The sequence below is a fragment of the Oncorhynchus clarkii genome, chromosome 29 (assembly GCF_045791955.1).
Source record: "Oncorhynchus clarkii lewisi isolate Uvic-CL-2024 chromosome 29, UVic_Ocla_1.0, whole genome shotgun sequence".
In the NCBI taxonomy this organism is placed as follows: domain Eukaryota; kingdom Metazoa; phylum Chordata; class Actinopteri; order Salmoniformes; family Salmonidae; genus Oncorhynchus; species Oncorhynchus clarkii.
Window position 1 is genome coordinate 8,297,061 of NC_092175.1, and position 22,172 is coordinate 8,319,232.

Genomic DNA, 22,172 nt, shown 5'->3' on the forward strand with positions numbered 1-22,172 from the left:
TACAGAGAGAGGAAGAAGACAGGGAGAACTGATGGAAAATTGAGGAGTGTTTGGGCAGATGTAATCTCGCACACCATTACCTGACGAAGACGTTAGAGATGACACGAGACAACACTGTTGTGAAGGGATCGGAGAAGATAGATAGAATCATTCGTTATTTATCTCACAATGTAAGAGCAACGTGGGAGTTTTACTATTTGACCAAGGAGTCACTCTGTTTGTATAATTCATGAATCAAAATGCATTTCATTTATTGTAGTGTTTGCAGTTGAATTTAAAAAAAACACATTGTGGAAAAATCTGTCTGTTTTGCAGATGGTGCTGTGCTCCCCCTCGTGGCTTTACTGACTGTATTCAGGCCTAATGTGAGCCATTCACCTGATGCAAACCAGCATCAGCCGGCAGACCATTCTATTTTCCACCTAATATTCTTGTGTTGTGTACATCAGTTTGTAACTGCTCGAGTTCAGGGGCGGACTGACCATCTGGCATTTTGGACAAATGCCAGATGGCTGGTCCAATTTTAGCCTAACTTTTTTTTTTTTTCACAAAATTCTCATTATCTGGCTAATATTGGGTGCTGATGGGAAAATAGGCTGTGTGGGGGACTCTTGGAAAAAAATTGGCCGTTGTGGGTCCCTCAAGGAAAAATAATGGGCTGGTATGTTAGAAATACCAGAGACGATTTCTGGTCCCAGACCGCCCCTGCTCGAATGAATTGCCTTCCCCTTTCCATGTAATTTGTTGTCACTGTATTGACATTTAAGCCCTATTTTGGCAATTAACTTTTATTGCTGCTAATAAGCTTGCCCTACGGTTAGGGTTAGGGTTGTGGTTGAGTCTAGGGTTAGGGTTGAACCGGGATGTGGGCATGAAGCTAGGGTTAAGGTTAGGGTTAGATACATTTAGATAGCTGCATCAAACTCTCCTGTCCTTAGCAAGGTGAGCGCAAAGAGCTTTAGACCATTCCGATGACTTAATTGCAAACACCTTTTGATTGGATACCCAAACAGACACGGAGAGAAACACAAGTATTATGTCACTTGTTTTACTACACAGAAAGTGGCTTGTTGCACCATATCAGCTAAAGAATTATGTTACAACCATCAATATTGTGTTCAACCAGTATCAACGAATACCATTTCAGAGGTTATTATACAGTAGATAGCACACTTTGGGCGACATTTTCTATCTCTTCAACAGCATTAAAATACCTTATTCCTCGCAATGTAGTGTGAATAACGTTGTAACTTCCCTGTTACAATGTCTGTAAAACGCCGTTCAACTGTTATGGTTATTTAGGGGAGCTTTGTGCTTCGAGAGGGCTGTTTCGCCGTCAGAAACGGTGGGAGAGAACAGTCAAAGGCTGGCCATGGAGACGTTAACCCTGTATTGTTTTGGCACTACACTACTGTTGGAAATCACACAGGAGTACGATATAGCAAAAACATCGAAGAGCAGAAGTACAGTACCTTATAATCCAAGAAATAAATAACACAAGGTAAACCAGTCACCTATTGTGACCTCTACGTCCCATTTTCTTTCCCGGTGTCTCTTATGATCGTTGTCCACACTGCTATTTCCAGCAAGAGAGAAAGAGGGGGGGGGGTGGAGAAGAGGTCAAGTGAGAGAGCGAGATGGAAGAAGGGAGAAGAGCGAGAGAGATGGGAGATGGAGAGATGGAGAAAGGGGAGAGAAACAGAAGCAGGACAGGGAAAGAGCGAGAGGGGAAAGAGAGAGCTAGGTGAGAGAGAAAGAGGCGGAGGGAGAAGAGAGAGCTAGGTGAGAGAGAAAGAGGCCGGAGGGAGAAGAGAGAGCTAGGTGAGAGAGAACGAGGCGGAGGGAGAAGAGAGAGCTAGGTGAGAGAGAAAGAGACGGAGGGAGAAGAGAGAGCTAGGTGAGAGAGAAAGAGACGGAGGGAGAAGAGAGAGCTAGGTGAGAGAGAAAGAGACGGAGGAAGAAGAGAGAGCTAGGTGAGAGAGAAAGAGACGGAGGGAGAAGAGAGAGCTAGGTGAGAGAGAAAGAGACGGAGGGAGAAGAGAGAGCTAGGTGAGAGAGAAAGAGACGGAGGGAGAAGAGAGAGCTAGGTGAGAGAGAAAGAGGCGGAAGGAGAAGAGAGAGCTAGGTGAGAGAGAAAGAGACGGAGGGAGAAGAGAGAGAGGGAGAGAGAGACGGAGGGAGAGAGGGAGAGAGAGAGAGATGGTCAGTCGTCCTCTGTGCAGCCCAGTAGCTCCATCCTCAGTGTGATGCGTCCGTACCAGGACCAGGGGATGAGGCGGAGGAAACGACCATATATGGGCGGCTGGACGGAGTTCTTCCTGTGGGTGTCATTTTCAACGTTCCCCTGGAACACCTGTCACCCAAGACAACCACGGATACCATCAGACACACTGCCAACAAGACAACCACAGATACAACTGGAACACCAATAACTGAACCATCACCGTCCCTCACTCTCTGTCTCCTTCTCTTTCTTTCTGTCCCTCTGTCATGTATGTCATGTCTTTTCTGTCTCAATCAATCAACAAATCAATCAAACAGTCAATCAATATGATCATGTGTGTTGACCTTGTCCTTGTGTTGTGTTTCGTCCTGGTATGTCGTCCACCTCAGTCCATCGTTGCTGTAGGCTAGTTTGTAGGAGCGCACAAACTGGACACGGCCAAAGTCCTTAGCTCCCTGAGTCACTACACCTGTTACCTTAGTAGGAACCAACAGGTCTACCTGAGAGAGGGAGAGGGAAAGTAGAGAGGAAGTAGAGAGGGAGAGAGGGGAAGTAGAGAGGGAGAGAGGGAGAATGATTTAATTATCCATTCATTAAAATGCATACTCCACTCTGTTTTTGTCTTTCTCTGACTCCTCCCCCTCCCTCTCCCCTCCATACCTGTATCCACTGGTTTTGGTCATTGGTGGCTGCGGTCCATGCGTTGACCTTGGCCTGGTTGTCCAGTCTGGCTCTGTTCGGGGTCCAGGCCAGCAGACCCATGCCCAGGGTCCGGTACACAGAGGACGAGGTCAGCTGGGAGTCCTGCACCTGACCCCCCTTTAGACCCAGAGGCTCTGAACAGCCTGGGAGACCAGAAACAGAAACACAGAAAAATCCCTAATATACAGGAAGTAGACTAGGTCCAAAAATATTTGCCTATGGTACAGTAAGTGTATAATCACTTTACTGACAGCATCATAATCACTTTACTGACAGCATCATAATCACTTTACTGACAGCATCATAATGGTTGTGTCAGATAATCTCAACAACAAAGCTGTATATCTGGTACTGTATATCTTGAAAATATACAGTACCAGTCAAAAGTTTGGACACACCTACTCATTCAAGGGGTTTTCTTTATTTTTTACATTGTAGAATAATAGTGAAGACATCAAAACTATGAAATAACACATATGGAATCATGTGGGAACCAAAAAAGTGTTAAACAAACAAATTTGATGAGCTTTGCACACACTTGGCATTCTCTCAACCAGCTTCATGAGGTAGTCACCTGGAATGCATTTCAATTATGGTGTGCCTTGTTAAAAGATAATTTAATGTGTTTGAGCCAATCAGTGTTGTGACAAGGTAGGGGTGGTATACAGAAGATAGCCCTATTTGGTAAAAGACCAAGTTCATATTATGGAAAGAACAGATCAAATAAGCAAATGAGAGAGAAATGACAGTCCATCATTACTTTAAGACATGAAGGTCAGTCAATCTGGAACATTTCAATAACTTTTTAAGTTTCTTCAAGTGCAGTCTCAAAAACCATCAAGCGCTATGATGAAACTGGCTCTCATGAGGACCGTTACAGCAAAGGAAGACCCAGAGTTACCAGCCTTAGAAATTGCAGCCCAAATAAAGGCTTCACAGAGTTCAAGTAACAGACACATCTCAACATCAACTGTTCAGAGGAGACTGTGTGAATCAGGCCTTCATGGTCGAATTGCTGCAAAGAAACCACTACCAAAGGACACCAATAAGAAGAAGAGACTTGCTTGGGCCAAGAAACACGAGCAATGGACATTAGACCAGTGGAAATCTGTCCTTTGGCCTGATGAGTCAAAATTTGAGATTTTTGGTTCCAACCGCCATGTCTTGTGAGATGTAAAGTAGGTGAACGGATGATCTCTGCATGTGTGGTTCCCACCGTGAAGCATGGAGGAGGAGGTGTGATGATGTGGGGGTGCTTTGCTGGTGACACTGTCCGTGATTAATTTAGAATTCAAGGCACATTTAACCAGCATGGCTACCACAGCATTTTGCAGGAATACGCCATCCAGTCTGGCTTGCGCTTAGTGGGACTATCATTTGTTTTTCAACAGGACAATGACCCAACACACCTCCAGGCTGTGTAAGGGCTATTTGACCAAGAGAGAGAGAGAGTGATGGAGTGCGGCATCAGAGGACCTGGCCTCCACAATTACCCAAACTCAACCCAATTGAGATGGTTTGAAATTAGTTGGACCGCAGAGTAAAGGAAAAGCAATCAACAAGTGCTCAGCATATGTGGGAACTCCGTCAAGACTGTTGGAAAAGCATTCTTCATGAAGCTGGTTGAGAGAATACCAAGAGTGTTCAAAGCTGTCATCATGGAAAAGGGTGGCTACTTTGATGAATCTAAAATGTAAAATATAATTTGATTTGTTTAACACTTTTTTGGTTACTACATGATTCCATATGTGTTATTTCATAGCATTCTACAATGTAGAAAAATAGTCAAATTTAAATAAAAAAAACTAGAATGAGTTAGTGTGTCCAAACTTTTGACTGGTACTGTGTGTCAAAACATTGTCATTAAATATTTACTTTATAACCATGTATGACTGCTTTGGAGACATTTGACATGCATCATGAAGCTTTACAACACTGTAATGAAGGCATTATGAAGTTTATAAAGCATCATGTCCACAGATGATGACGTCACTGACCTGTGAGCTCGCAGCCCATCAGCTCCATGCGCAGCATACAATGGCCCCAGCAAACTTGAGGGTAAACCCGTATGTACTGTGCTTCAATTGGTGAAGAGAAGGTGTTGGCCATGAGAGAACTGCTGTCTGAGTTACCGTGGAATATCTAGAGGAAAACATCAGGTTTTATCAGTCAAAAACATCAGGCTGATTTAGGCGCACCTGGGCAAATGTATTTTCACTCTCACTCTCACTCGCACACACACACGCACGCACGCGCACACACACGCACACACACACACACGCATCACCATGTCCTGTGTGTCTCCTCTGGTTTTCACCATGCTCCAGGTCCTAGCGTCGTCGCTGTGGGCGATCTTATAGGACTTCACATACTCTGAGCTGCCCAGCCGCCGAGCACCCTGGGTAATCAGCCCCGTCACACGCATCTGCTGCCGCAGGTTCACCTGGACACAGACATAAGGGGGTCAGAAACAACTAGAGTTTGGCCATGGTGGAGTAAACACTGGCTACATCTATCTAGCGGACAGCCGGAGTGTGTGAGCGTGTGCTACCTGTATCCAGGGCCAGCGGTCGCTGAGTGCAGGGCTCCAGGCATTAACCATGCCCCTGCGGTGGAGCCGGGCCAGGTCAGGGCTCCAGTGCTGCAAACCAAACATGCCCCGCTGAACAGAGGAGGAGGATAGCTGCCCCTTGGTGATGATACCACCCTCCATGCCCAGAGGACCTGAACACTCTACAGAGTAGAGGGACAGCAGGTACACAGACACACAAGGAAGAAAGAGGAGAGACATAGAGAGAGAGAGAGAGAGAGAGAGAGAGAGAGAGAGAGAGAGAGAGAGAGAGAGAGAGAGAGAGAGAGAGAGAGATAGATAATGATAAGTACAATTAGTACATCCATCACAAGCCAAAGCCACAGTAAATGTCCTTCCTTCCTTCCTTCCTTCCTTCCTTCCTTCCTTCCTTCCTTCCTTCCTTCCTTCCTTCCTTCCTTCCTTCCTTCCTTCCTTCCTTCCTTCCTTTCTTTCTTTCTTCATTCATTCCTCAAACATCAGCAGGTACCGAAGACACAGTGTTCCTTGTTTCTCCTCTGAGGGACAGCCTCAGCTCTGCTCTGGATTGTCCCATGTTGGCCCAGATGAATTTCATCGTTCCAGGTCAGTTTCATCATTGATTTCAGTCTCTGACATGTAGTCTCTCAACCTCCCTCCTGGTAAAACTGAGTCATTGCATCTGTGTGTCAGTCCATTTTTGAATTTGTTTTATTCTGCTAGCCAGTTCATCCTTTTCTTCTTCTCCTCTTTCTGCGTCATTACTTCCACTTATCAGTCCATCATTCTCCCTCTCACTGGCTGAGACTTCAGCTTCAAAATGCCATACAAAAACATCCTCATCCTCGCAACTCTCCTCTCTTTTCCCACAGCTCCTGTGTGAGTATGTGTGAAAAGAACTGGTTCTGGAGGAGTGTGTGAGGTAGGGGAGAAGGGCATAGGTCTGTGAGTGTGTGTCCGTGGTCCCTGTGTAGGAGTTGGGACAAGGGGGTCCGTATCTGGCATTCTCCACCCCCAAAACAGACTCAGGCTGGCTCTGATTGAGAACAGAGAGACTCTGGTACCACGACGCAACAACATCGCTAATGATTAACTACTCATGGTGTGATTGTGATAACATACAGCAACTCAAGTCCTTTTGTTCACCCGATCTAGAATACCTCATAATCGAATGCCGACCGTGTTACCTCCCAAGAGAATATTCTTTGGTTATAGTCACAGCCGTGTATATTCCACCTCAAGCCGATACCACAACGGCCCTCAAAGAACTGCACCGGACTTTATGCAAACTGGAAACCACATATCCTGAAGCCGCATTTATTGTAGCTGGGGATTTTAACAAAGTAAATTTGAGGAAAAAGTTACTGAAGTTCTATCAACACATTGACTGTAGTACTCGCGCTGCTAAAACACTGCTGCTACTCCAACTTCCGGGATGCCTACAAGGCCCTCCCCAGCCCTCCCTTTGGCAAATCTGATCACAACTCCATTTTGCTCCTCCCTTCCGATAGGCCAAAACTCAAACAGGAAGTACCCGTGCTAAGCACTATTCAATGCTGGTCTGACCAATTGGAATCCACGCTTCAAGATTGTTTTGATCACGTGGACTGGGATATGTTCCAGGTAGCCTCCGAGAGCAACATAGACAAATACACTGATACTGTGTGTATAGGAAGTGTATAGGAGATATTGTACCCACTGTGACTATTTAAACCTACCCTAACGGGAAACCGTGGTTAGATGGCAGCATTCACGCAAAACTGAAAATGCAATCCGTCGCATTTAACTGTGGCAAGGTGGCAAGGGAATATGGCCGAATACAAACAGTGTAGTTATTCCCTCCGTAAGGCAATCAAAGAGGCAAAACCTCAGTATAGAGACAAAGTGGAGTCGCAATTCAACGGCTCAGACACAAGACGTATGTGGCAGGGTCTACAGACAATCATGGACTACAAAGGGAAAACAGCCACGTCGTGGACACCGGCATCTTGCTGCCGGACAAGCTAAACACCTTCTTCGCCCACTTTGAGGTTAACACAGTCCCACTGATGCTGCCCGCTACCAAGGACTGTGGGCTTTCCTTCTACCTGGCCGACGTGAGTAAGACATTTAAGCGTGCTATCCCTCGCAAGGCTGCCGGCCCAGCCGCGTCCTCAGAGCATTCGCAGACCAGCTGGCTGGATTGTTTACAGACATATTCAATCTCTCCCTATTCCAGTCTGTTGTCCCCACATACATCAAGATGTCCACCTTTGGTCCTGTACCCAAGAAAACAAAGGTAACTGAACTTAATGACTATGGCCCCGTAGCACTCACTTCATTCATCATGAAGTGCTTTGAGAGACTAGTCAAGGATCATATCACCTCTACCTTACCTGACACCCTAGACCCACTTCAATTTGCTTATCGCCCCAATATATCCACAGAAGATGCCATCGCCATCTGGACAAGAGGAATACCTATGTAAGAATGCTGTCCATTGACTATAGCTCAGCATTCAACACCATAGTACCCTCCAAGCTCATCATTAAGCTCGAGGCCCTGGGTCTGAACCCCGCCCTGTGCAACTGGGTCCTGGACTTCCTGATGGGCCGCCCCCAGGTAGTGAAGGTAGGAAACAACATCTCCACGTCGCTGATCCTCAACACTGGGGCCCCACAAGGATGCGTGCTCAGCCCCCTCTTGTACTCTCTATTCAGCCATGACTGTGTGGCCATGCACGCCTCCAACTCAATCATCAAGTTTGCAGACAACACAACAGTAGTAGGCCTGATTACCAACAATGATGTGACATCTTACAGGGAAGAGGTAAGGGCCCTGGGAGTGTGGTGCCAGGAAAATAACCTCTCGCCCAACGTCAACAAAACTAAGGAGCTAATTGTGGACTTCAGGAAACAGCAGAGGGAGCCCCCCTATCCACATCAATGAGACAGCAAGGGAGAAGATGGAAAGCTTCAAGTTCCTCAGCGTATACATCACTGACAAACTGAAATGGTCCACCCACACAGATAGTGTGGTGAAGAAGGCGCAACAGTGCTTTTTCAACGTCAGGAGGCTGAAGAAATTTGTCTTGGCACTTAAACCCCTCAACAAATTTTACAGAATCACAATTGAGAGCATCCTGTCAGACTGTATCACCACCTGGTACGGCAACTGCACCGCCCGCAATGGCAGGGCTCTCCAGAGGGGGGTGCGGCCCATCCAACACATCACCGGGGGCAAGCTACCCGCCCTCCAGGACACCTACAGCACCAGATGTCACAGGAAGGGAAAAATATCATCAAGGACAACAACCAACCGAGCTGTTCACCCCGCCATCATCCAGAAGGCGAGGTCAGTACAGGTGCATCAAAGTTGGGACCGAGAGACTGAAAAACAGCTTTTATCTCAAGGCCATCAGACTGTTAAATAGCCATCACTAGCACATTCGAGGCTGCTGCCTCAAACATAGACTTGAAATCACTGGCCACTTTAATAATGGAACACTACCCACTTTAATAATGTTTACATATTTCATTACTCATCTAATATGTATCGACTCTATTCCATCCTATCCTACTGTATCTTAGTCTATGCTGCTCTGAAATTGCTCATCAAAATATTTATATATTCTTAATTCCATTCCTTTACTTTAGATTGTGTGTATGGTTAGATATTACTGCACTGTTGGAACTAGAAACACAAGCATTTCGCTACACCCGCAATAACATCTGCCCTAACAAGTGTATGTGACAAATACAATTTGATTTGATTTTTAATGATGCTACACCAGGACAGCACAGAGTGCTTAAATAGCTTAAATAAATAGGTCACACACACACACACACACACACACACACACACACACACACACACACACACACACACACACACACACACACACACACAGAAGCGCACTAAAAGGGAAAACAGCAAGAGAGCATATGTTGGACATCAAGACCTCTTAAAATATTTGTCCTCTGATGACTCGCAAGTAAACAGTTACACAAGTCCACACTCACTGTGCTGGCAGGTCCTGCCCGTGTATTCTCCAGGACACACACACGTGTAGTTGGCCTCCCGGTCTGTACACACACCTCCGTTCCTACACGGCCCACTCTCACACTCATTCACATCTGAAACACAAACACAGACCAGGGAAGAACTGTTTCATACATTTATGGGACTATCAGGTTGCATACAGATACTTAATGTAAAAATGGGAATGTTTCATACAGGAACAGGACTGCCAACTTTTGAAGGCAGCTTGGAGTGAGATTTGCTATGATAATTTCATTGCCCCCTGCCACAACCCCTAGACGGGGGGTCGGAAAACTTTACTGCTTTCAAATCTAATCTCTTTATTTCTATGTATTTTTGACATGGCTGTAGTTAGGCCTATAACCAAGGTGGGGAATAAAAAATCTTACCACAGGCCAGGTGTTTTCCGGATGCTTCGAACATGAAATGAACACTCAAAATGACTTTGTTACTTCGAGATTTTGGGCAGATGAAATGAAAGTATGCTAATATTTTTTCAGGTGGTTTGACACTTAATTCAGACAGCAATAAAAGGAGATGGGGAGAGACACAGTGGGAAGGTTGGAAGCAGGGATTGATCCCGGTACTCAAGTGAAAGTTGGATGCAACATGTCGGGCGGGGAGTGTCACCACTACAACAAGACTCTGCAAAGGAAATAGTAATATTAATGTTTTTCTATTTCCTTTTATTTCACCTTTATTTAACCAGGGAGGCCAGTTGAGAACAAGTTCTCCTTTACAACTGCGACCTGGCCAAGATAAAGCAAAGCAGTGCGACACAAACAAACACACAGAGTTACACATAGAATAAACAAACGTACAGTCAATAATAAAATAGAAAAAATCTATATACAGTATGTGCAAATGTGGTAAGATTAGGGCGGTAAGGCAATAAATAGGCCGTAGTGGCGAAGTAATTACAATTTAATAATTAAACACTGGAGTGATAGATGTGCAGAAGATGCATGTGCAAGTAGAGATACTGGGGTGCAAAGGAGAAAAAAATAACAATATCGGGATGAGGTAGTTGGATGGGCTATTTACAGATGGGCTGTGTATAGGTGCAATGATCTGTGAACTGCTCTGACAGCTGATGCTTAAAGTTAGAGAGGGAGACATGAGTTTTGCAATTTGTTCCAGTCATTGGCAGCAGAGAACTGGAAGGAAAGGCGGCCAAAGTAGGAATTAGCTTTGGGGGTGACCAGTGAAATATACCTGCGGAAGCACGTGCTATGGGTGGGTGCTGCTATGGTGACCAGTGAGCTGAGATAAGGCGGGGCTTTTACCTAGCAAAGACTTATAGATGACCTGGAGCCAGTGGGTTTGGCGACAAATATGAAGCGAGGGCCAGCCAACGAGAGCATACAGGTTGCAGTGGTGGGTAATATATGGGGCTTGGTGACAAAATGGAAAAATCGAATCGGTAGGATAGTCAGTTTTACAAGGGTATGTTTGGCAGCATGAGTGAAGGATGCTTTGTTGCGAAATAGGAAGCCGATTCTAGATTTAATTTTGGATTGGAGATGCTTAATGTGAGTCTGGAAGGAGAGTTTATAGTCTAACCAGACACCTAGGTATTTGTAGTTGTCCACATATTCTAAGTGCGGGGAGGTGCGGGCAGCGATCGGTTGAAGAGCATGCATTTAGTTTTACTAAGTTGGAGGCCACGGAGAGTTGTATGGCATTGAAGCTTGACTGGAGGTTAGTTAACACAGTGTCCAAAGAAGGGCCAGAAGTATACAGAATGGTGTTGTCTGCATAGAGGTGGATCAGAGAATCACCCGCAGCAAGATCGACATCATTGATGTATACAGAGAAAAGAGTCGGCCCAAGAATTGAACCCTGTGGCATCCCTATAGAGACTGCCAGAGGTCCGGACAACAGGCCCTCCGATTTGACACACTGAACTCTATCAGAGAAGCAGTTGGTGAACCAGGCGAGGCAGTCATTTGAGAAACCAAGGCTGTTGAGTCTGCCGATAAGAATGTGGTGATTGACAGAGTCGAAAGCCTTGGCCAGGTTGATGAATACGGCTGCACAGTATTGTCTTTTATCGATGGCGGTTATGATATCGTTTAGGACCTCGAGTGTGGCTGAGGTGCACCCATTACCAACTCGGAAACCAGATTGCATAGCGGAGAAGGTCCAGTGGGATTCGAAATGGCTTTCGAAGACCTTAGAAAGGCAGGGTAGGATAAATATAGGTCTGTAACAGTTTGGGTCTAGAGTGTCTCCCCCTTTGAAGAGGGGGATGACCGCGGCAGCTTTCCAATCTTTGGGGATCTCAGATGGTATGAAAGAGAGGTTGAACAGGCTAGTAATAGGGGTTGCAACATTTGCGGGGGATAATTTTAGAAAGAGAGGTTCCAGATTGTAGGGGTCCAGATTTTACAACTCTTTCAGAACATCAGCTACCTGGATTTGGGTGAAGGAGAAATGGGGAGGCTTGGGCAAGTTGCTGTGGGAGGTGCAAGGCTGTTGACCGGGGTAGGGGTAGCCAGGTGGAAAGCATGGCCAGCCGTAGAAAAATGCTTATTGAAATTCTGAATTGTAGTGGATTTACAGTGCCTTGCGAAAGTATTCGGCCCCCTTGAACTTTGCGACCTTTTGCCACATTTCAGGCTTCAAACATAAACATATAAAACTGTATTTTTTTGTGAAGAATCAACAACAAGTGGGACACAATCATGAAGTGGAACGACATTTATTGGATATTTCAAACTTTTTTAACAAATCAAAAACTGAAAAATTGGTCGTGCAAAATTATTCAGCCCCCTTAAGTTAATACTTTGTAGCGCCACCTTTCGCTGCGATTACAGCTGTAAGTTGCTTGGGGTATGTCTCTATCAGTTTTGCACATCGAGAGACTGACATTTTTTCCCATTCCTCCTTGCAAAACAGCTCGAGCTCAGTGAGGTTGGATGGAGAGCATTTGTGAACAGCAGTTTTCAGTTCTTTCCACAGATTCTCGATTGGATTCAGGTCTGGACTTTGACTTGGCCATTCTAACACCTGGATATGTTTATTTTTGAACCATTCCATTGTAGATTTTGCTTTATGTTTTGGATCATTGTCTTGTTGGAAGACAAATCTCCGTCCCAGTCTCAGGTCTTTTGCAGACTCCATCAGGTTTTCTTCCAGAATGGTCCTGTATTTGGCTCCATCCATCTTCCCATCAATTTTAACCATCTTCCCTGTCCCTGCTGAAGAAAAGCAGGCCCAAACCATGATGCTGCCACCACCATGTTTGACAGTGGGGATGGTGTGTTCAGCTGTGTTGCTTTTACGCCAAACATAACGTTTTGCATTGTTGCCAAAAAGTTCAATTTTGGTTTCATCTGACCAGAGCACCTTCTTCCACATGTTTGGTGTGTCTCCCAGGTGGCTTGTGGCAAACTTTAAACGACACTTTTTATGGATATATTTAAGAAATGGCTTTCTTCTTGCCACTCTTCCATAAAGGCCAGACTTGTGCAATATACGATTGATTGTTGTCCTATGGACAGAGTCTCCCACCTCAGCTGTAGATCTCTGCAGTTCATCCAGAGTGATCATGGGCCTCTTGGCTGCATCTCTGATCAGTCTTCTCCTTGTATGAGCTGAAAGTTTAGAGGGACGGCCAGGTCTTGGTAGATTTGCAGTGGTCTGATACTCCTTCCATTTCAATATTATCGCTTGCACAGTGCTCCTTGGGATGTTTAAAGCTTGGGAAATCTTTTTGTATCCAAATCCGGCTTTAAACTTCTTCACAACAGTATCTCGGACCTGCCTGGTGTGTTTCTTGTTCTTCATGATGCTCTCTGCGCTTTTAACGGACCTCTGAGACTATCACAGTGCAGGTGCATTTATACGGAGACTTGATTACACACAGGTGGATTGTATTTATCATCATTAGTCATTTAGGTCAACATTGGATCATTCAGAGATCCTCACTGAACTTCTGGAGAGAGTTTGCTGCACTGAAAGTAAAGGGGCTGAATAATTTTGCACGCCCAATTTTTCAGTTTTTGAATTGTTAAAAAAGTTTGAAATATCCAATAAATGTCGTTCCACTTCATGATTGTGTCCCACTTGTTGTTGATTCTTCACAAAAAAATACAGTTTTATATCTTTATGTTTGAAGCCTGAAATGTGGCAAAAGGTCGCAAAGTTCAAGGGGGCCGAATAATTTCGCAAGGCACTGTATCTGTGGTGACAGTGTTTCCTAGTCTCAGTGCAGTCCGGCAGCTGGGAGGAGGTGCTCTTATTCTCCATAGACTTTACAGTGTCGCAGAACTTTTTGGAGTTTGTGCTACAGGATGCAAATTTCTGTTTGAAAAAGCTAGCCTTTGCTTTCCTAACTGCCTGTTTATATTGGTTCCTAACTCCACTGAAAAGTTGCTGGAATGAGGCCAATATCCTTCCAGGATACCCGGCCAGGTCGATTAGAAAGGCCTGCTCGCTAAAGTGTTTTAGGGAGCGTTTGACAGTGATGAGGGGTGGTTGTTTGACAGCAGACCCATAACGGACGCAGGTAATGAGGCAGTGATCACTGAGATCTTGGTTGAAAACAGCAGAGGTGTATTTAGAGGGCAGGTTGGTCAGGATGATATCTATGAGGGTGCCCGTGTTTACGGATTTTGGGGTTGTACCTGGTACTGTAGGTTCATTGATAATTGGTGTGAGATTGAGGGCATCTAGCTTAGATTATAGGACGGCTGGGGTGTTAAGGATGTCCCAGTTTAGGTTGATGGCACTGGGTAACCAAATCATTGATTGCAGTCTCCTTGTCCATAGATTGTTTTCAAGGTAAGGACACAAACATTTTGTGATTTGGGTGAACTCTTTAAAATAGTGCTGGAAGAATATTGCGCTTGCCCTCCAGGAGGGTTGGCCTCCCCCTGATCTATGTTTCCCAAGTTCTGGGTGTTTGAAAATGTTCTTATTATAACAATTCATTTCTCAAAACCTTCAGGAAAAATCAAATGAATATCTCAATATTCAGGTGGTTTATGCCTACCAGTTGAAGACCCTTGCAATCATCTGACTCTACATAGACAAAATATGACGCGTTTGTAAGTTGTGAATCGCCCTACTATCTTAGCCTAGCACGTGCACAATACTCAAATGTCGACAATTATATTAGAGGCCTGGAGCCTCAAAATCAATATCCAATTCTTATTTGCATGACTTATTCAAAAGCCTCCATGAATGACTGCAAAAAAAAACAAAAAAAAAAACATAGCCTCATATTATGCATTTTCAAAAACACAAGTAGGCATATCGGATTTCAAATACTGTATGTGATTACACTGGCGAGATTGGGAAGAAGAGGAATAACAGTCGTGTTCTTGCTGACAAGCACAGTTCATCTTCTTATTGTATTATTATTATTTGTACATTTATTGTTCCCCTCTACAATCAAACGTACACTTTTGGGTTCACAGTCTGTTATTTTCAGAGTTACAAATCAGGTTACCCTACCAAACTCCCCTGCTAAAACATACTTTAGGTGTGTATGCTGCTTTTTCATTGCCGCAGCCTAAACGCCAATCACCAAAGGAGACTAAGGCAAGTATGGATTATTGACCTCAGTAAGTGGTGTCAAAAGGTTGCATTCAACAATAGGGACGGGAGTAACAGCAACCATTTTGTTTTTACAACATTGTATTTAAAACAGCCCCTCCGTGCTGCTCTTTTTACAGTTTTATAAACTCAGCGGAGAACGTTCTTTCTCTACTCGGCTCCTCTCCTAATTATGAGGGACGTTTCTTTAAAATGCGCGTCCAATTCCCTCGATCCCTTACATAAATAAACCAATCGTATGCTTCAATGTGCCGCGGTTCACAGGGCTGTGGTAAAACTGGACAATGGCAGAGGTTCTGTTAGTGATGCTAAATTGCAAGCGCAAAAGCGATGAATTCAATTTAAACGTTAAAGCACTGGACTAATTAAATAAACAAATAGAGTACTTTTCACACAGTGAGATATACAGTGCATTCGGAAAGTATTCAGACCCCTTGACTTGAAGGTCTTTTTGTTTTTTATTTCTATAAATTTGCACAATATTTCTAAAAACCTGTTTTCGCTTTGTCATTATGGGGTATTGTGTGTAGATTGATGTAGAAAAGTTTTTATTTAATCAATTTTAGATTAAGGCTGTAAAGTAACAAAATGTGGAAAAAGTCAAGGGGTCTGAATACTTTCCGAATGCACCGTAAGAGGTGTGGAGTGAGCATGAGAAGAAGGTCTAATGCATGTGTCTCACGGCCAATGCGTGAGAGTTGGAAGCTCTGCAGGTCAGCCATTTTGGTCAAAAAGTTGGTCAACAGTGATGTGATAAGATATTGTGTAAAAAATATATATTTGAAGAATTTGTCTGCACTGTATGTTTGTTTGCTTGCTACTCAGGCAATTTTAGAGGAATGATTACAGAAATGTTTCAAATTAACTGCCAATATGCCAACATTCCATTCAAACAATGCAATTAATCCACAGCCATACATTGTCTGAAATCAGTTGATGATAGGATTTAGACAAGTTGTAAATGCAACAAGTACTGATATTGTAACATATAATTGCACTCACAGCTTTCCAAGAAAACACAAATTGAGACATTTAGGGTCAGTTTAAATATATTTTAGAGGCTATTTATACAGACAGTTTGTATAAAACTTATATAAACTGTATTTATAATGATATGACAATATTTCAGGTTAACAATAATTCTATTACACAATTTGTGATATATCATATGCCTTACTTTTATTTTCCTGCTTAAGTAAAATCAGGATTATACATCTACTGCCATTCATTCCAATTTGAATGGTTTGGATTTCTCCCTGACCAATATGGCTGCCATTTTCACCCCATTCTGGAACTTTGAGGGTATATGACATATCCACTCTAGTAATTTCATAGGATCTCTATGGGTATGACTCGCTTTAATTTAGTACAGAAGGCTTCCGTGGGTGATTTAATCAATTCTGAGGGAAATTCTGGTCTGTCACCAAGAACAACACCTAGTATTTATATACAAGACCCCCTGGAGAACTACAAGAGTATGTGACCTCATTGTGCACACATACAGAGTAGATATCATTGTTGGTATTGCCCACATAAAAAAAGCTATAGTATACTATATAATAGTGTTCACTGTAGTGTTTTTCAGACTTGACTGTAGTATTCACATTAGTATACTGTAGTATTAACAGTTAACTATAGTATAAATACTGTAGCAAAAGAAAACTGTAGTATATAGTGCCTTAACTTTAGCTAGCTAGCTAACAAACTAGAAACTAACCAAAACATTGTTTAGAAAGTTTATTTTAGTTGCCTGGTTTGCTAAATTGACATATACTGAATTTATTTTTAAACGGATGGGTTTATTGGTGTTAAAATACACCAGTTATGCTATTTTGGACCACCAGGCTGCTGATGTCATGCAGCCTGTCGTTTTTGTGTTCATAACGACAATGACAAGTTTGATGCCGGACGACAATAGAATGTTCAGGATGTCACTGCGACAACTGTCTACAGACATGTCGATAGACATGGTATAAACCAGCCTTTAGTCTTGAAACCTTTGGTTGTTTAGTACACTACCGTACTCACTCTGTTTAGCACATGGCCTCACATGTGAATCCTTAAAAGATATGGGTGGGGCTAAGGCTTAAGAGGGTGTGAATAATGCTGAATGGGTGTAGACAAAGAAAACCTCTCCACTAGGTGTACCAAAACATTCAAGGGCCATTTTCTCCAAAGTGGGGTTATGAACTTTCAAAGCAGAATTACTTTCCCATTGTTCCTCAATTGTAATGTATGATATACCATTTTCTAGGTCTCTACTTTTATCCAATGTAAAAAACACAATTTAAAATGTTGCTACACGATACCGAATCGAAACGATTGGTCACCTATAGTAATAAATGTTGTGTTTTTGCGGATTGTAGTATACTTAAGTATTTAATGTAGTGTTTTTGCAGACTGTAGATGACTGTAGTATTTACTTGTGTTTTTTTCAGACATAACTAAAATATTTACTTTAGTGTTTTTGTTTCATTATCTTTGGAATTTCCTCCTTGTGAAAACCTACTGGAAAAATACTAAAAGAGCACATTTTCCATAACCTGTACAGTAGGAAGGAAGGAAGGAAAGAAGGAAGGAAGGAAGGAAGGAAGGAAGGACCAGGGTCTGACCAGAGAGTTCATAGTTTCTGCTCAATTCTATAGCCTGTAGGGAACACAATATGGTTTATACTTGGCATGTAGGTTTCTCACTTATGGGTAGCACAAATTGGGATATGGGGGAGGGGAATGGGCAAGGCATGTGCAAATTAAATAGAGTTTAAAAAGTGTAGTGTTTTTCCGGGACTGTAGTGTTTTTGCGGACATTACAATAGTATTTACTAAAGTGGATAATACCGTAGTATTTACAGTAGTATTCCTCAGTATACTACAACATTCTATAATAAGCACTACATATGATTGAGGGGTATTACAGTGTTTAGTACAGTATTCTACTGTACACAACAGTTTACTACAGAATTCTATAGTAAGTACTGCAGAATTCTATAGTAAACTGCAGTATTTGTTCATGTGGGTGGTACTACATTGTTGAGTGTGTGTGTGTGTGTGCATGCGTGCGTGCGTGCGTGCGTGTTCACCACGTGAAAGCCGTCATAACTCATCACACCCATGAAAGCGTGAGGATGTGTGCATGACTTCATCAGCATAATTCCCACTGAGTGACCTCATTAAGAATGGACGGATTACACCACTCCCTCCAGCCGGGAGGCCTGAGACCCTCTCAAGCCGTCCCCCCGGGTTAGTGTGTGTGTGTGCCTATGTGTGTGTATGTTTGTGTGTGCGTGCATATGTATCTTACTGTGTTGGCAGTGGGCTCCAGAGTAGCCAGGGGAGCAGTGACAGTGGTACCCCAGGAAGGCATCACCTCGTTGGGCATTAGTGGTCTCACACACACCCCCATGGTGGCATGGGTTGGGCTGGCACGGACCTGGACACAAAAACCTATTGGGATCAATTGGTTTTCTACACTAAGCACAAGTAAAAGACAACATAGAGTGTTGGGCCAGTAACCGAAAGGTCGCTGGTTCGAACACACGAGACGAGAAGGTAAAAACAAACAAAAAAACTGCCGATGTGCCCTTGAGCAAGGCACTTAACCCTAATTTGCTCCAGGAGCGCAAACTACTACTATGGCTGACCCTATAAAACAACACATTTCACTGCACCTATCTGGTGTATATGACAATACAACATATTTATTTATATTCACTGCCTGTCCCAAGATAAGCAAAGGGATATGGGTCAGAGTAGTTATATTAAACCTGCTAATATTACCCTGCTAGCCTTATGGGAGGCTCACCATCAGGTTAGCAGGCTACGCTCACACAACCATGGACACGTACGTGTGTGTGTATGTGTGTGTATGTGTGTGATTAGCTATGACAGGCACATCACAAAATAAAGCCTGCCCTCATTATGGTGTTACTACAGCAGCTAGTATGAACTAATGAGGGATTATCTAAAACACCACACACACACACACACACACACACACACACACACACACACACACACAACCTATAATGGACCTCAGAGAAGAGAGTGGTGTCTTGATGAAGATCACAGGCAATAGAACATATCGTGGGTCATTGTACTGTTGGATGAAGGAACCAGTGGTCACTGTCAGTAGCTGTGTTGCATTAATATAAAGCTTAGTGATGTTGTGCACTTCATGTAGGTGTCATAGGATCAAACAGGCCATCAATCATAAACGGAGTGAATTGATTACACCTATCCAATAATTTGAGATCTGTGAGGGGACACGGGGACTAGAGGCTATTTGGGATCAGGCTTCTCTTACCTGCTGTAATCAGCTCCTCCCAGTCTGGCGTGGCTGTAGAAAGAAAGAGATCAATTTGTTGTGGTGATAATGTGTTCCCTAATCATGCGCTGACACAGTTGATTACTTGAATTATTGATCCCAAAGTCCTCCTGTGCTTACATAAGAGTAGCGCCTCCTCTGACTGGGGGGTGAAACAGTCTGCATCGCCCTCACATGACACAGGTTCACATTCATCCCCTGAGAGAGAGAGAGAGAGAGAGATAGAGAGAGTAGCTGTCAGATCTTCTTAGCAACACCCCAATGAGAGAGACACAGAGCCCCAAGGGGACAGGCATCACACACTGTATTTACATATCACACACACACACACACACACACATCTTCATGCAGAATTTCCACTTCAAATTCTCTGAACAACTAAGTTCAGATATGGCTTTGATAGGCTAAGTTACATCACATCAACAAAAAAACTAAACAAAACAACAACACGAGCGTATTAAGATACACGTAGTTATTTATTCTAGAGAATATCCTCCGCGAGTTCCCTCAAAGTATCAACGGCATCTGCGGCCGCACCTCACTCCTTAATAAGAAAACTACGCACTAACATTCACCCCTTCATTTAAGAGGGATGACGCCACCGTTGTTTGTTTACATTCGCCAGTATCCCCATGCACTCACCGTTCACCTGCCGAGGCACAGCCGCACGGAGGCACAGCACCGCGAGGGACAATAGCAGGTGCATCTCCGAGTTACTGCTTTCCCCCGCGGTCAAAACCAAAACAAAGGGCAGAAAACTTATCTTCTTTCTCTCGTCTCCTCTCCTCCGCCTTCGCTGCAGAGGCCGCTGTGATGATGCTGATGATGATGGCGACTCCTCCTCGCAAGCTGTCTGTCAATCAGTTTACCCGGAGATGCGAGTTTGTTGCGCAGATAAATAGGCAGACAGACAAAAAGCAAAGGGATCCTGAGGTTGAGCGCTACCACCTCTTCTCTGGTTCGCTTCACCGCAGTGATGCTGCGCAGTATCTCACCTCGGCTGCTTGACCGCCACAATCAGTAGCTATAATTGACTAACCTGAAGTTGTAGTTTAGCCATCACAATAATCTCCTGATGATTGAAAATGGATGTATAAGCTCATTATAATAATTAATGTTAACAAAATAGGCCAAATAAATAATAGCACTCGTTTCCTAGGATAAAGGTCGTATTCAGTACACTCTTCGAAAAAAAAGGGTTCCCGAAAGAGTTCATTCGGCTAAGACGACCCTTTTTGGTTCCAGGTTAGAATCCTTTGAATTCACATAACGAGGCACTCGTGAAAAGTGGAGTTCTCTCAAAGGGTCCAACCTGCAACCAAAAATGGTTATATAAAGTGTTCCTCTGTGGGGGAAGCCAAATAACAATTTAATATCGATAGCAAAAACATTTCGAATAGTGTAGGCTGGCCTATGTGAAAACACAGAGCTGCCTGCATGCATATTTTTTGATGACATCATACCAATAAGGCCAGAATGGTCCCATGAAGAGGAGATAAGATGTTTTGCCCAACGGGGACCAAATGGAGGAAGTTCAGCTGGGTTGTATGTGTATCGTATGTGTGTGATGGAGAGTGTCTGGATAACTGTTTTCCTGTCCCAGAACGCTGAGTGTACGGACACGACACAGAGAAACCAGTGAGAGTTGTGCTTATGCGAAGCAGAACTTGGTTCTGAATGCAGCATCTGTGCAGGGGATAGGGGGTAGGGGTGGTGGTGGGATGGGTGGGTGGGTTAGGGGGTAGGAGTGTTGGGATGCGGGGGAGGACGTAGCGGCAAGGTGGGATCGGGTTAGAGTGTGGGCCAAGTTAGGCCGTGATTAAAGCACCGGGAGGCTGTTTGACTTGGCTGGAGGGGCTTGTGCCTGTTCATCAATGGGTTCATTGGTGCCAACGCTTCACTCAGAGAGGGGGAGGCGAGGGAGAGAGATGGAGGGAGAAGAGAGAGGGGGAGGTAGAGAGTTACTAAATGACCCCATGTGAATACTCTTTTTCCCTCTTCTGCCAAATAGGTGATCTGACCTTGTATTGCACTACAGCAGTCACACAATGACGATCAGTCTTAGTAGGTACTCATGGTCAAGGTCTGAAGTCGTGTGCCGTTCCTAAGGTTTTGTCTCCATCTGCTGGTCAGAGTGAGAACCATCCCCTACGCTGATATGGGATTGGGCAACAGTTTCCTCTGACAGGCCTGACATTGGAGTGAAACTCAGATCCAGTCCCAATACTTTACATCCAGATGTTTTATTAAATGAATGAATTCTGTTCAATTCAAATTTCAAAGGTTTAAGACCACCGATTTCCACTGTCCTGCTGCTGGTTTAAATGTTTCCGTAGCACTTCATTTCTGCATTGATGAAGGTGATTGGCTGGAGAGAGCACACAGGTTTACCAAGTAGAAAGCATCCCCAGGTTGAGCTTCCTGTCCCCGAATGTGGGTCCATTTGTACCTTAATATTTTACAATAATGACAACACAACTGTATTTGTCCACATGTTACAGTGAACAACAGAAACGTGTCTTCTATGGGTCAAGCTGTAGTGTATCTCCACTGGATGGGAAGCAGGTTGTGGGGTTAAGGGCCTTGTCCAACAGTAGGGAGATGTCTTGGGGATGTGAACCCAGTAGCCCTCCAGTTGCCAGATCATTTCTGCCCTCCCCAGCGCCCATCCCGGGCTTTATCTCAGCTCCTGGATCACAAAGCCTTCTCCATTCACTTCAACCAGGGGGTAGATCTTCTCTCTCTCTCTCTCTCTCTCTCTCTCTCTCTCTCTCAGAGAAGTCAGTGAAA

The 22,172-nt window shown here is 44.0% G+C and overlaps 1 protein-coding gene across 3 annotated transcripts; it reads right to left on the reverse strand.

Moving 5' to 3' along the window:
* Positions 1–955: 955 nt before the first annotated feature.
* On the reverse strand, positions 956–20,319 carry LOC139388092 (EGF-like repeat and discoidin I-like domain-containing protein 3). Of its 3 annotated transcripts, XM_071134651.1 has the most exons (12): positions 20,025–20,319; positions 19,503–19,580; positions 19,362–19,394; positions 18,360–18,488; positions 10,190–10,243; positions 9,476–9,589; positions 5,478–5,659; positions 5,214–5,369; positions 4,924–5,068; positions 2,885–3,069; positions 2,569–2,724; positions 956–2,353 (listed from the first exon to the last, which is right to left on the reverse strand). In XM_071134651.1, the coding sequence occupies exons 1-12, from the start codon at positions 20,086–20,088 to the stop codon at positions 2,204–2,206; spliced, it is 1,446 nt and encodes a 481-aa protein (XP_070990752.1). In that variant the 5' UTR covers positions 20,089–20,319; the 3' UTR covers positions 956–2,203. The 3 variants fall into 3 exon arrangements, with proteins under 3 accessions (XP_070990752.1, XP_070990753.1, XP_070990754.1); XM_071134652.1 differs by lacking the exon at positions 10,190–10,243; XM_071134653.1 differs by lacking the exons at positions 9,476–9,589; positions 10,190–10,243.
* Between the last annotated feature and the right edge of the window lie 1,853 nt (positions 20,320–22,172).

Coding starts and splice junctions, on each gene's coding strand:
- LOC139388092 (XM_071134651.1), bottom strand. CDS start 20,088: ATGCACCTGCTATTGTCCCTCGCGGTGCTGTGCCTCCGTGCGGCTGTG. Junction 9,590..10,189: donor GCCTCCCTGGTTAAATAAAG/GTGAAATAAAAG, acceptor TTTGTGTTTCAG/ATGTGAATGAGTGTGAGAGT. Junction 2,354..2,568: donor AAACACAACACAAGGACAAG/GTCAACACACAT, acceptor CTTGGGTGACAG/GTGTTCCAGGGGAACGTTGA.